Raw genomic sequence first — 12,234 nt, 5'->3', positions numbered from 1 at the left:
AAAGACAAGAAAGGGTTATAAATCACGAAGTGACGTCACTCCCGGGGGTATAATCTGGTGATATTCACACTATGACTCCACCCTGTGTCACTCCCCTATTTTCCCTTTCTCCCCCTTTCCCCCTCCCCCTTCCCCCTCTCTATACCCCACATAGACTCTCTTGAGGGCATCCAAGGCCCCCGGCGCCCCGCCCGGTTCCACAGAAGCCCTCCTGGAGTTCTGGCTGACTGTCCTCACCTCCTGCAAGAACTGGCACACAAACTACGACATCTGCCAGGTGCTGGACACCACGCTGGAGGCTGCCCTCGTGTGTTGCAAGGCGAGCAGTGTGCTCACGCAAGAAGTCTTCCTGATGCATTTCAGGGTGAGTGGAAAAAGCAGTGTGGATTTCTGCTGAACATTCAAAACTAGACACTGATTGTGCCTCAAACCTGTCCATACATGTATGTATTTGCATTGTGTTTTTCACATTTTCTAAAGAATGGTGTTGATGTCAATAAATGCTGCAAAGTTCTTTTTAAGTATGTTCTCTGAAGATCAGTACACAGATTGTGTTTAAAGCTGCCATTAATTTATAGTTTCAATATTCTATGTTACTGCTTAAAAAAAAACAACAACAAAAAACTGTATGTGCTGTATCATGGCATGACGTAAGAGGTTGTGGAATGGCTTCCTAACTGTTTGTGGCAGGGAATATGGTTATATACAACTGAATTCTTTTTTTTGTGGACAGTGGTGATGATTTCTGGCACTTAAGGAGGAAATTAATTTGACTAAACTTTAACTGACATGTGAGGAGGATATGAAAACACAGACATACACACACACACTCACAAAAACAAAAAAAACAAGAGTTTAATCAGATACTTTTTGTTGTTGTTGTTTTATGTATATCATGTGGACACGAGTTCATTACTACAGTAGGAAGCCCAAGGAATGTTTCCCACCCCTTTCATATTTCTTCTTCTTTGCATGCTACATAGTCTTGCAAAGGGCGATTCCCTCCTGGACACCATGAACTTTTCCATGTCAAATTTATCATGTTAAATTGAACAGCCTGAAGAAGAACAAATTATAATGTACATTAGGAAGAAATGAAACATTAGCCCATGTTCTCCTATAATGTAATATGAGGAAGTAATACTTTACCATTTGTTCTGCTTATGATGTAATGTGATGTCATGATTTCAGTCTGTAAAGTACCTTAATTTTTTTCGTATCATTTGTACGTGTTCCCTCCAAGCAGTCATTTCGTTACAAGAAATCAGTGCAGGTAGCCAAGACAATGCTTCTGATCTTCTTTATTGCACTTTCCACCATGTCAGTTAAATCTTTCACAGACTTTACTTTGTAACCTACATACCAAAAAGCTGTTACTGTTTTTTCACGAGATGTTGTTATTTGACACTGAGGCTATCGTAATTGCACTAATTCCTGTGTGTTCACTCCGCAGCAGTGATTTGTGAAATTCATGAAAATTAAATCCTGATGAAAATAACAGCATTTTACTAGTATTTGCATCCAGCCACTTCACCCTTATGTTTTTATTTGTGTAAGTTTTCCTCATGATGTTTCAAATGGATTCACCTGTTTGCCTTGCATGCATTGCATTTTTTTTTTTTTTTTTTTGTATTTGTCATCCTGTAATTTAGGGATCCGCCCCTTTCATTTTTAACTTTCATGCATTGATTAGAATCATCAGAATATGTCTAATGCTTAAGACAGCATATGCTGTTGATTTTATGATTTGACATGTTATCTAATTATGTAAGACTGCTACATTATAGAACTTCAGTTTCCACCAATGCTGCACATTACTGACTTTGCTTTCAGCACTGATCATATTATTGAAGCTCAAAAATTTTTCTTCATGAACAACCCAATACTAAATTGTAACATTTTTTGATCAGAGAAATAGCCGTGAGTAAACTAATGTAATGGCATATTTTCAAATGAGGTTTTTAGATGTCATTTGATGAAGTCTTTCAAGTTTTTTGCCCCAAGAGGCAAGATCTGATAAGTAGCAACTTTCTGTCAAAAAGTACTAACGTGCAAGGCAGTTCATGAATTGCTTTATCTGGCGGAAGACTTGCAGGTTCCAAGACTAGCAAAAATTGTACTTTCCTGAGCAAGAGAAAGAGTGAACGTGATATGGACATATTGTCTAAGCAGATTCACAGCATTTCCTTGTTAATACATGCAAAACCCACTGCTTTACAGTGTGAAAGTTTTCTTTTTCCTTAACATTGGCTCTGACCTTGAGTTAAAGAAAAAAATGTTGAACTATCCAAGCAAGGTGCACCCATTATGTGTTATCCCTCTAACTACAGTGGATTAGGAGTGTGACTACATTCTTTCTTTATTGTGCATTGTGACTCCCCACCTCCACCTCCACCACAAGCTTCAGTGTGTCACTGCACTGCCCTTTACTATATGTTAACCAGCTACAAACATCATCAAAGACCCATCAACCTACCAGATTACCTGTATCGTCCCCTAGTGGCAATCTTTTTGTGCACTGTATCAGTGGTGTTTTGGGATGGAAGTTGTGATGGATTTGAATTGAATAAGGCAATCTGGACTTTGATGTATCAACATGGCTATAAGTGTTGAGTTAGGCAATCTGACAAGTTGTTTCATAGCTAACAAAGAGTTAAAATGGCTCACTCCTTCATGCAACGCGTGAACAAACAAAGATGCCCCCCCCCCCCCCCCCGAATATGATAGTGGTGTTCATGTACTCCTGAAATGAATGTTTTTTGAAAATCAATATATGCAGTGCGATGTGTAAATTCTTGGGTGTGGACACCACAAAAAGGTCAACTATATCATGCAATGTGAAAATGAGTCCCACTTGATAAAAAAAAAAAAAAATCTTGATAATTTTCCCTGCTTATTTTTATTTTTTTTTTCAATGCCACAATGCACCTCTCCACAGAATGTCTACACAGTCTGATTATCAGTGTCACATTCCGTTTATTTGTTCAGATTCAAAGTGCTTGATTTGCAGCCAAGTGATTTTTTTTATTGTTTTCTTCATTCCAACTTGATTCTTTTTTTTTTTTTCTTCAAACTCTTGGGATAGAGTTGGCATGTTTGAATGGTGGCAAATGAAATCAATTGTAGTTGTTGTTGTTGTTTATAGAAAAAAATATTAGACATGGCCCTGTCGAAAAAAAACACAAAATTTGCTCCAGGCAATACTTATATCAAGTTAACCAATGTTATAAGCAGATCAAACGTTTTGCATTGCAGTGCAAAAGCAAAGCCGACAACTCCAGTGTATGAATGCAACTACTCGTACAAAACTCGCCGAAACAAAACTGAAACAAAACTGATGTAAAAACTTAGGAGTGACTCTCTCTCTCTCACTGTGTCCGTCCCCTCATCCTTCTCCCGCAGAAGAAGGTGTCCAGCACGAAGGCGCCAAGCCTCCTGTCTTCCGTCATGTCCCTAGTGACCTCGGCCAGCCCGCTGCCCAGCATGCAGGAGCAGTACAAGAAGGACTTCCCCTGGCTGGCCTACTCCTTCATGCTGGCCGAGACCCAGTTCCTGCAGGAGAGCGGGGCGCTCCAGGCGGTCTCGCAGGAGCTCCACGGCAACCCCTCCATGACAACGGACCAGGCTGTCAAGGTAGATGCGTCTCTTCATTCTCTATTCAGGCAGTTACAAATCTTCAGTGTGTGTGTGTACGTGTGTGTATGTGTGTCGCAGATGTGACTATGCATATGTACATGAGCAAAAAAAAATAAAAAATTGCAGAGGAACAAATTTGTGTGGTAAAGTGGCACTAGATTGATATGTCTATTCTTCAACCAATAAAGATGTGGGTTTGAAATTGAAAATATGATTCTGAAATTTGATTTAGCACTCCCAATATGTGCAACGGTCACAAACGTTAATGGGAACATTATTGCTGTGTAGCATATGTTCTTAACACCATGTATCAGATTTTTTTTTTTTCTAAATGCAGAGATCAGCAGCTCTATCAATGCATATCGCTCATTGATTTCTTTGTAAACATTGAAACAAAAATGTGGAGGAATGACTGAGAATTTTGATTCCTCCTTCCTTGTGTCATCACCCATTTCTGGCTGTACTCCTCCTCTTTCTTTCCCTCCTTCTTTTTCTCTTTTTTCCTTCTCCTTTTCCTCCCTTCCTCTCCTCCTCGTCCTCCACATCCTGATCATCATCATTGCCGCCACCGCCGCCGCCGCCGCCACCACCATTATCATTATCATCATCATCATCATCATCATCATCATCATCATCATCATCATCATCGTCATCATTCTACCCTCCTCCTCCTCTCCTTCTTCTTTGTCCCGCATCCTCTGGTAGAAGGTGAGCCAGAAGACGAAGAACAGCTTCCTGGTTAATGTCAACCAGCTTCCAATCTACCGGTGGGCCCAGCTGGCTCTGGATACCAACATCCACCATCCTCTCCTCCCAGTCATCTGGCAGAAGTTCTTCTCCCTCTATCTCGAGAGAATGAACATGGGCGGGAGGTAAGTGGTCCTCCATTCCCTCCTCCCCTACCCCTCCCCACCGAACAAAAATAAGAAAACAGAGAAAAAGAAAAAGCAACAACAATTGGCCGACACATATACACAGAAAGTAATTTTGACAGAATATTATAGACAGTATGGAAGTTACACACTTATTGTCAAGCATGGTAGATAATCTCAGTAAAGTCATCTTTCTTTTGAAAAAAAAAAAATCTCCTATATGTATTGTAACAAAATGGGTATCCTGAAAGCTACACACATTGTTATTTCCCCCAGAATGACTACTATTTGATGGTATCATTAAATTGTTCTCTTGAATTTCTCCCACCTCACTTACCCAGGACTCTGGAGAGGTACAGTATCGGACTGCGCTACTTCCACAGCTTTGCTGATTTGGCCTTCATGAAGCAGCTCAAGCGGCAGCTCTCCCGCTCCGCGGACGCCCACCACAACGCCAGCCAGGGCCGCTACCCAGAGGGACAGCGCCCTCATAGGCAGAGCCAGAGGGCTGCCATGATGGACCAGGAGGCTCCCAGTTGGGACGGAGGCAGTGAACTGGAACAGAGTTATAGTGAAAGGGAGGAATTCGACAATCGGCAAGACAGAGAATTTCAGACCAAACTGCTCAAGTATGTGGCCATTTGAAGTCTTTGCGATACCTCAGTGACAGCACGTTAACGACAGAGATTCTGTTAATTTTTTATTTAGCTGTGCTTGCATCTTTAAATCATACTGTGAGATGTCTTGTACAACACTGTGTATGTACTGCAAACTTTGAATATTGCTATTTCATGCGGGATGACTTAGGTTATCGCCGCTTAATGAAATGTCTGTACAAGAATTCGAGTACTGCAAACTTATTGCTATTGCATTAAGGATGGCTGGTTATCTCGGCTTTATGGGGTGACTTGTTCAAAAATTTAAGCACTGCAAACATTTTCATGGAGGATGACTTTGGTTATTATCATTATAATATAATTTTCTGGCAAGTAATGTACTGATGCACAATTAGTATTGAAAGTGACACAGCACTTGTCACTTTCTTATATTTGTGTTACTTTCAAGAGAGCGAGAAAGAGGAAAAAAAATAAAGTTAATCTTGAGACTTGTATCCACTGCTACTTGCAGGTTGTACCAGACTTACGGGCTATGGCTAGAGGAACCGCTGCTCCACGACGCCAGCCTGTACCTTCCTTCGCTGCCAGAGCAGTATGACGGAGAGAAGCTTGCCAGGATTTTCAACGGGGACCTGGTGAGTAATGAAGGGGGGATGGGAGAAGGTGGAGTGTGGGGGAATCATTTTTTTAAAGTCGCATTAGTGGGGCAGATGAGCGAACAACCAGCTATCAGGATCAAGCTTATCTCATTTTGAAAATTGAGATTTCATTCATAAGAAAAGAATAGTTCAAGTTATGTCTTTGAGAGGTGTATATTGTCTGATCTTACTCAATAAAGCATTCTTTGAAGGATATTTCCTGAGTTTACTCCAATTCAGTTTGAGATCTAAAGTTGATGATATAGAGGAAGTGTGGTTGCATCTGTCATGTGGTGAATAAAACTTAAAACTGTTTTTTTTTTTTCAAATTAAATTTTATTTCCAATAACACATGTTTGTTTTCAATACAGATTCAAAGAAAACAAAACGTACAATGCATGATAACAAAAAATATCCATATGTACTTATGGAAATAATTTTGTTGATGTAATCTCGTGACAGGAACCATGGATGGAATATGTGGACTGGGATGAAGTGAATTTTGGTGTGGACAGACTGGTGACCCAGTGGCTCCAGGTCACCAAACCTCCCACCTACAAGAACATGGGCACCAACCATGGAGAACAAGAAATAGAAGGTAACACCAGTCTTGTTTCTAAGGATGCTGTCATCCTTCTGAGTACTACTGTATATGCCATATATGTAGCGAGTCTAATTTTTCGGGAATCCAGACTTCCCGACAATTTTTCTTGTGCTTAAATTTGTGATTGGGGAGTGCAGTACTGAACAGAGAAATATATGCGTGCATGTCACATTCACGTCAGAATCAGAGTTGATATTTTTGCATGTTTTTAAATTCGCGAAATTCGCGAATAGCACTTGATTTGCGAAATTCGCAGAAATAAAAACCTTGCGGAATATTTGGCTTATACAGTATCTCTCCTACATCTCCCATACATTCTGTGTGTCATCAAACATGTCAGTGCTTCTTCCCCCTCCCCCCCCAAAAAAAAGGATCTCTGACACCATTGCACTCACATCTGTTCAACTAGAACTGAGTTAAAAAGTCAGTAGGCAACTTGAGGGTAAAGGTCACAAAGCATCACATTTGTGCACATTTTAGTTATTCTTTCATTCTTGAAATTTGTGTCTTTTAATGGCCTTACCCTGAAGGGTGTCGGAGGCATTACATTTTGGGGTTCTTTGTCCATCCCAGGTGCCCTCATCGCCAGTTTAGAAAGGACAGTGGGTTTTCACAGTACCTATAAATCAAGGTATGCTTTGTGAGGCATAGATGCACTCATTAGGTTTTGGGGTATAAAAATCCCTCCTGATGAAAGGTTGTCGGTAACTGAACTTTGACTATTAAAAATGGCATTTGTCAACTGTAACTTCACCTAAAAGTGTTTGTTTATGATACATTTGTCTGTTTGTGTGCTTCTTTTTAAATTTTTCCCCTGAAACAGCCACTAGTCAGATCCTGTCCAGGTTGTCCCAGTACGACACGCCCAAGCCCCCTCCAGCTGTCCCAGAGCTGGTGGCTCCTGTGGGAGACATCGCGGAGCATCTGATGGTGGACCACCAGGCTATGGCCCTCTTCATTGAGGAAGACCTCAAGGACATGTTGGAGTATGCCAAGTGAGTGTGTCTGCCTCAAGCTACGTTCTCCATTTGCAGTGATTTGATTAACATTCTTGCCCTCGTCTTTTTCAGGGAAGTCAGAAGGTTATTTAGTGTTTTCCTGTAAACATACATCATATTTAATCTCCCTGACTTTCATTTGACTACTTAACCCTTTTTTTTAAAGATTAAGAAATTCCAATAAACCTCATACGGGACCTGTGAAGTGTTCGTTGTTAGTGAGTTTAAGTATTGGTTGTAGTAATGTGCAGGGCAATCACCTTCTGTTTGTTTGAAACGTCAGTATTTTTTTTGTGTGTGTGTGTGTGTTGTTTGAATCCATACTGTTTTTCTTTTAGCACACACAAATACTGTATACGCCATATATTTAGTGAGTCTGAATCTTTGCAAATCGGGACTTTGTGACGATTTCGCAAGTGGTCAAATTTGCGATCGTGAAGTACAGTACTGAACAGAGAAATGTATATGTGTGTGTCACATTTATATTGGGATCAGAGTCATTATTTTTGTGTGTTTTTAATTTTGCGAATAGCACCTGACTTGCGAAATTCGTGAAAAGAAAAAACCTCGCGAAACATTTGGTATATGCAGTATGCCAAAGAGTTATCCAGAGGCTTTGTTTTCGATAATAGCCTTTTCTCAGGGCTTTTTGAAATGATAGATTTGGATTGCTTTTTGTTCCATCTACGTGCATACTGTGTATCTTCTATTTTTGCAGCTCCTTTGCCACGAGAGAAAGCTACAATGTTGCCTTGGATCTGAGCTATGTGGAACTATTGCCAACTCTCTACCACAACTCGGAAGTTGAGGTCAGTCTTTGTGTTTTTTATATCAGTTGCTATTAAACTTGATACTTGTGAAGCTTAGATTTTCATGCAGCAGCACTGGTCTTGCAAAGTTTATGAGGATTTGATGTTGAGTGCCACTTAATCCCCTCGGCCGTGACTCAAGTTTTCACCGTTTATCACTGAAGACGCATATGAGATATTCTTTCATTGTTCATCAAATTTCTTTCTCTTCATTTTTTTTCCTGTATGCATGAATGTGCACAATTTTCATGTCCCTTCTGGTTAAATCGTCTTTTGATTTTTTTTTTTTCATTTTGTAGTTGCTGAAGAAGAAGAAGAAAACTTCATAGTGCTTGCAAGTCATGTTTGATCATTAATGGTGCATAACAAACTTCAAATGATATGTGATTATAATCAGGGCCTCTGAAATGTTTATAATTGTATTTTCACTGTGTTCTTCTCTTTAGACTCGGCTAGAGATACCTTGTAAGGCAGGGATTGTATCGAGACATCGACATCAATGTGCTGGACCGGCCAGGATAGCTGTCAGGGTAGGCTGTTGTGTTGGTGAACGAGAAAAAAAATATGTGTGGAAATATTTTGTTGAACATTAAAATTTTCACAAGTGACTGAAACAAAGCTGCAGTGAAATACATCACATGGATACTTACATCCTATGCTATTATTGAAGGAAGATGAGAATTTTTATTTTCACTTTTCATTGCAAGTGTTGCCATAATTACGAAGTGTTTATATTGCATAAAAGAAATTTCATTTTTAATTCACTAATTGATTATCATTCAGAGTAGATACTATGTTTTTTATCAGCGATGCTCATGGATGATGAGGAAAAATGATGTGGCATTTTTTTTTTCTTTTATCCAGCTACAGAATAAATCAGAAGTGAGTAAGCATGGGTAAAGCAATTATGATTTATGATGTGTGTATATGACAGTGATTAACCCCTTGCATTCTGCTGAAAACATATGCAGCACAAAGCTTTCAAGTTGAGTGATGCGGTCAAGCGCAAGCTGGACGAGAACCGAGCCGAATACAAACAGCTGACCATCGAGATTGAAGCAACACCTCCACCAGTCATCTGCTGTGCAGCAGTCCATTTGGAAAATGCCATTACGTGAGTCTATAACATCAGATCACTTTTAGAGTGGAATTTTCTAAGGTCATGGTATTTTGTTTTTGTTTTTATGCACAAAGTGTCGAAGGAGGCATTATATATTCGGGTTGTCCATCCGTCTTTCTGTCTATGATCAGTTTCGTGGACAGGGTAACTTAGACATCTTTTGAAATATTGTCATGAAAATGAATGTTACCAGTAAGTGATTATTATAAGAATTGTTGGCCATGAGGTCAAAGGGGAAAGGGCAAGGGTCAAAGGCCAAGTGAAAATGTTCAAATTCCCAAATACTTGCTCTCTTAAACAATTTAGCCATCCGTCTGAATGACACTTAACAAGACCAAGTAAAGTAAACATGTAACATATTTGTGACAAACAAATCATTTCAAGTTTGTACCAATCAAGTGAAACTCATCTCACATTGTCAAGACATACTCTAGACCTATTGGGGGAACCATGCATTATGGCGGAGACATACCAGTCACCATAGCAACATTTGTAGTTTGTTTTGTTTTTGCATCATGATCCTGCAAATGCAGATGTCTCATTTTGATTCATCATACGGTCTAACCCCCATCCCCTTCCAAGAGACACCAAATGAAACATGACCCCCAAAAAAGACAAAACACTGTACAAAGAGATACACATGTATATCACTTATATTTGCATAGTTTGGCCTTGGATTATACTGTCAAATAAGGAGGATAAAAGTCATGACAAGTATTTGCGAAATTTTTTGTCCGTTAGAAACCTGATCAACTTCTCCCGAGCCGCCAGCGACGGGGAGCGTGAGGCCAGCAAGCAGGTGGGCGTGGCCTTTCTCTATCACCTTGCCAACCGGATGAATGACGACTGCCGGCATTATCCACCCACACGCCAGTTCTTCACCTCCTGCATTGAGATACTGGGACAAGTACATATGGCCTTTATGCTCTCAAAACTTTTATATTCCCATGACGTACACCATACTGTACATGTAATCTTTTTGGGAACGAACTGTACATCCTAAAAGGTCCATGATTGTAGGAGTGTTTGTTTTTGGTGTTAAGTGCATGAAGATTTGAATTGAAGTTTATTCAAAATTGTTAGTATTACAAATTTCATTACAACATTAAAAAAAATGTGTATGATCACTTTTTGAAATGGAAGGATGTTTAATAATCTGTTGAGATTCTGGAATGTCAATGCCCTTGTCTCAATATATTTTTCATACATTTTTTTTTTTATTACCATTCATTTAGATTTACAAGAATTAATAACTTTGACCAGAAAATGTGATAGAAGTTGGCTCTATGCTGTGCTTTATATGATATGCTGTATTGTGAAACATCAACATGATTATTAAATATCATCATAGAATTATATAACAGTAATTCCATATTGCAAACAGCAGCATGATTGTTCTGTTTGTTTGTTTTCTCTTCGTGGTCAGGAATTTGTCCGGCCGTATCCAGAGCAGGCCCAACCTCTACTGCACGAGATTCTGACCAATCACAAGCTGGCGGGCATCCTTGCCCCCAACTTTGTGCCCTGCAACTGCCCAGAGACCTTTGTCCACATGTACACGGAGGTTGTTCGGGCCACGGGCAACGACATGCAGGACCTTGCCTTTATGCTTCTGACCAAGGTAGGTATCTTGAGCTTTTGCTACTGTGCTTGCACGTTCCGTTTGATTCTGACAGCTAAGCCTTGTCTAAACAGAGCCTTGCAAGTCAGAGCTACTGTGACAACTTTTGGGCAATCTTTATTTACCCTGCCTGTTAAAACGGTCCCCGCAAAATGTTGCTCGGACACTGTTGCGGTAACTTTTGCCAAATTCTCCTCTAGCCAGCTAGGGTGATTACCCCAACATTACCCCGTCATTACCTTGGCAACCTTTCTGTTAAAATGCTCTCAAGGTAACATTCCTTTGATACACTCAACATGCATGCACAATAGTCTAAACAGAATTACATACCGCTCACTGATCACATGTAACCAAACCCCCTTCGCGCATGAGCAGGTAGGTTGTAATGGAAGCCTACTTGGAGAAGGTTTATGGTGTGTGTCTGTTAAAATAATACCCCTTGCTCTCTCCTACAATTTTATTGCTTGAGGCAAGAAATTTTGTTTTTGTCGACATTTTCCTGATGTCGTTGGGGTAAAGTCTGTTTAACCCTAAAAAGACGGGCGGGGGGGGGGGGGGGGGGGGGGGGGGGGGCTGATTGACACCCCCCCCCCCCCGACATTTTTCACAATAAATCTGTAACGTAAAAATCTCGGGCCGCATCGTTTCATGACTTTTTTCTTTTAAGTCTTGCGCAACTTTTGTGACCAAATTTGTGACGCCTGGATATAATAAACAGGCAAATGTATCATCAACAGACATTTCTAGGTGAAATTACAGTTGGCAAATAAAGAGAGCACATGTGACTCATTTCAGAGCTTCTGATTGGCCACTTTCTTAAACCCATTGTATGAATACCAATGGAATGATTTCTCCTCTGTATCTCGTCCCCTCCAAGTTTGACATCACCCAGTGGCTGGAGAGGCACCGGCCCACGCCCAGCTCTGGCTCCCAGCTCATTGCCGTCATTGGGGAGGCCCTCATGGCCTGTGGTCTGGGAGGGGAGGAGCCCGACGGCCGACCCCTACCCCACTTCGAGGTCTACCGCTCCCACCTCCGGGCCATGTTCCTTCACTGCTTCCCTCAGCACTATGCCGACGTCCTGCATGTCGTCATGAAAGGTATCCAGCCTTAGTTTTTGCGTCGGTTACACAACATACTCATCAGTACTGCTTTGCGATTGTATCTTTCTTGTTTTCTCTGTAAATTTCTTTTTTTTTGGGGGGGGGGAGGGGGCAGGATGCACAGCTATTAGAGCCCTGTAATGGTTAAGTGCTACAAGTCATTAATTTGCAAGGAGAAACACTTTAGGACAGATACCTTTTTACAAATTCATGAAA

The 12,234-nt window shown here is 40.6% G+C and overlaps 1 protein-coding gene across 1 annotated transcript in view; it reads left to right on the top strand.

Moving 5' to 3' along the window:
• LOC139729260 (ectopic P granules protein 5 homolog) overlaps nt 1–12,234 on the top strand; it is a 54,208-nt gene that overhangs the window by 24,271 nt on the left and 17,703 nt on the right. Inside the window, exons 21-33 of the mRNA XM_071640191.1 lie at nt 155–364; nt 3,403–3,633; nt 4,342–4,508; nt 4,850–5,137; nt 5,637–5,760; nt 6,226–6,361; nt 7,191–7,362; nt 8,084–8,174; nt 8,621–8,704; nt 9,146–9,288; nt 10,036–10,201; nt 10,721–10,915; nt 11,793–12,015. Of these exons, the coding sequence (XP_071496292.1) occupies nt 155–364; nt 3,403–3,633; nt 4,342–4,508; nt 4,850–5,137; nt 5,637–5,760; nt 6,226–6,361; nt 7,191–7,362; nt 8,084–8,174; nt 8,621–8,704; nt 9,146–9,288; nt 10,036–10,201; nt 10,721–10,915; nt 11,793–12,015 (2,230 nt within the window). The remainder of the gene's footprint in view (nt 1–154; nt 365–3,402; nt 3,634–4,341; nt 4,509–4,849; nt 5,138–5,636; nt 5,761–6,225; nt 6,362–7,190; nt 7,363–8,083; nt 8,175–8,620; nt 8,705–9,145; nt 9,289–10,035; nt 10,202–10,720; nt 10,916–11,792; nt 12,016–12,234) is intronic.

The sequence above is a fragment of the Diadema antillarum genome, unplaced genomic scaffold, assembly GCF_040938485.1.
Source record: "Diadema antillarum isolate AM-2024a unplaced genomic scaffold, OU_Dant_1.0 seq00000231_RagTag, whole genome shotgun sequence".
Classification (NCBI taxonomy): domain Eukaryota; kingdom Metazoa; phylum Echinodermata; class Echinoidea; order Diadematoida; family Diadematidae; genus Diadema; species Diadema antillarum.
The sequence above is the reverse complement of the archived record's forward strand: the minus strand, read 5'-3'. Positions and strand labels throughout refer to the sequence as shown.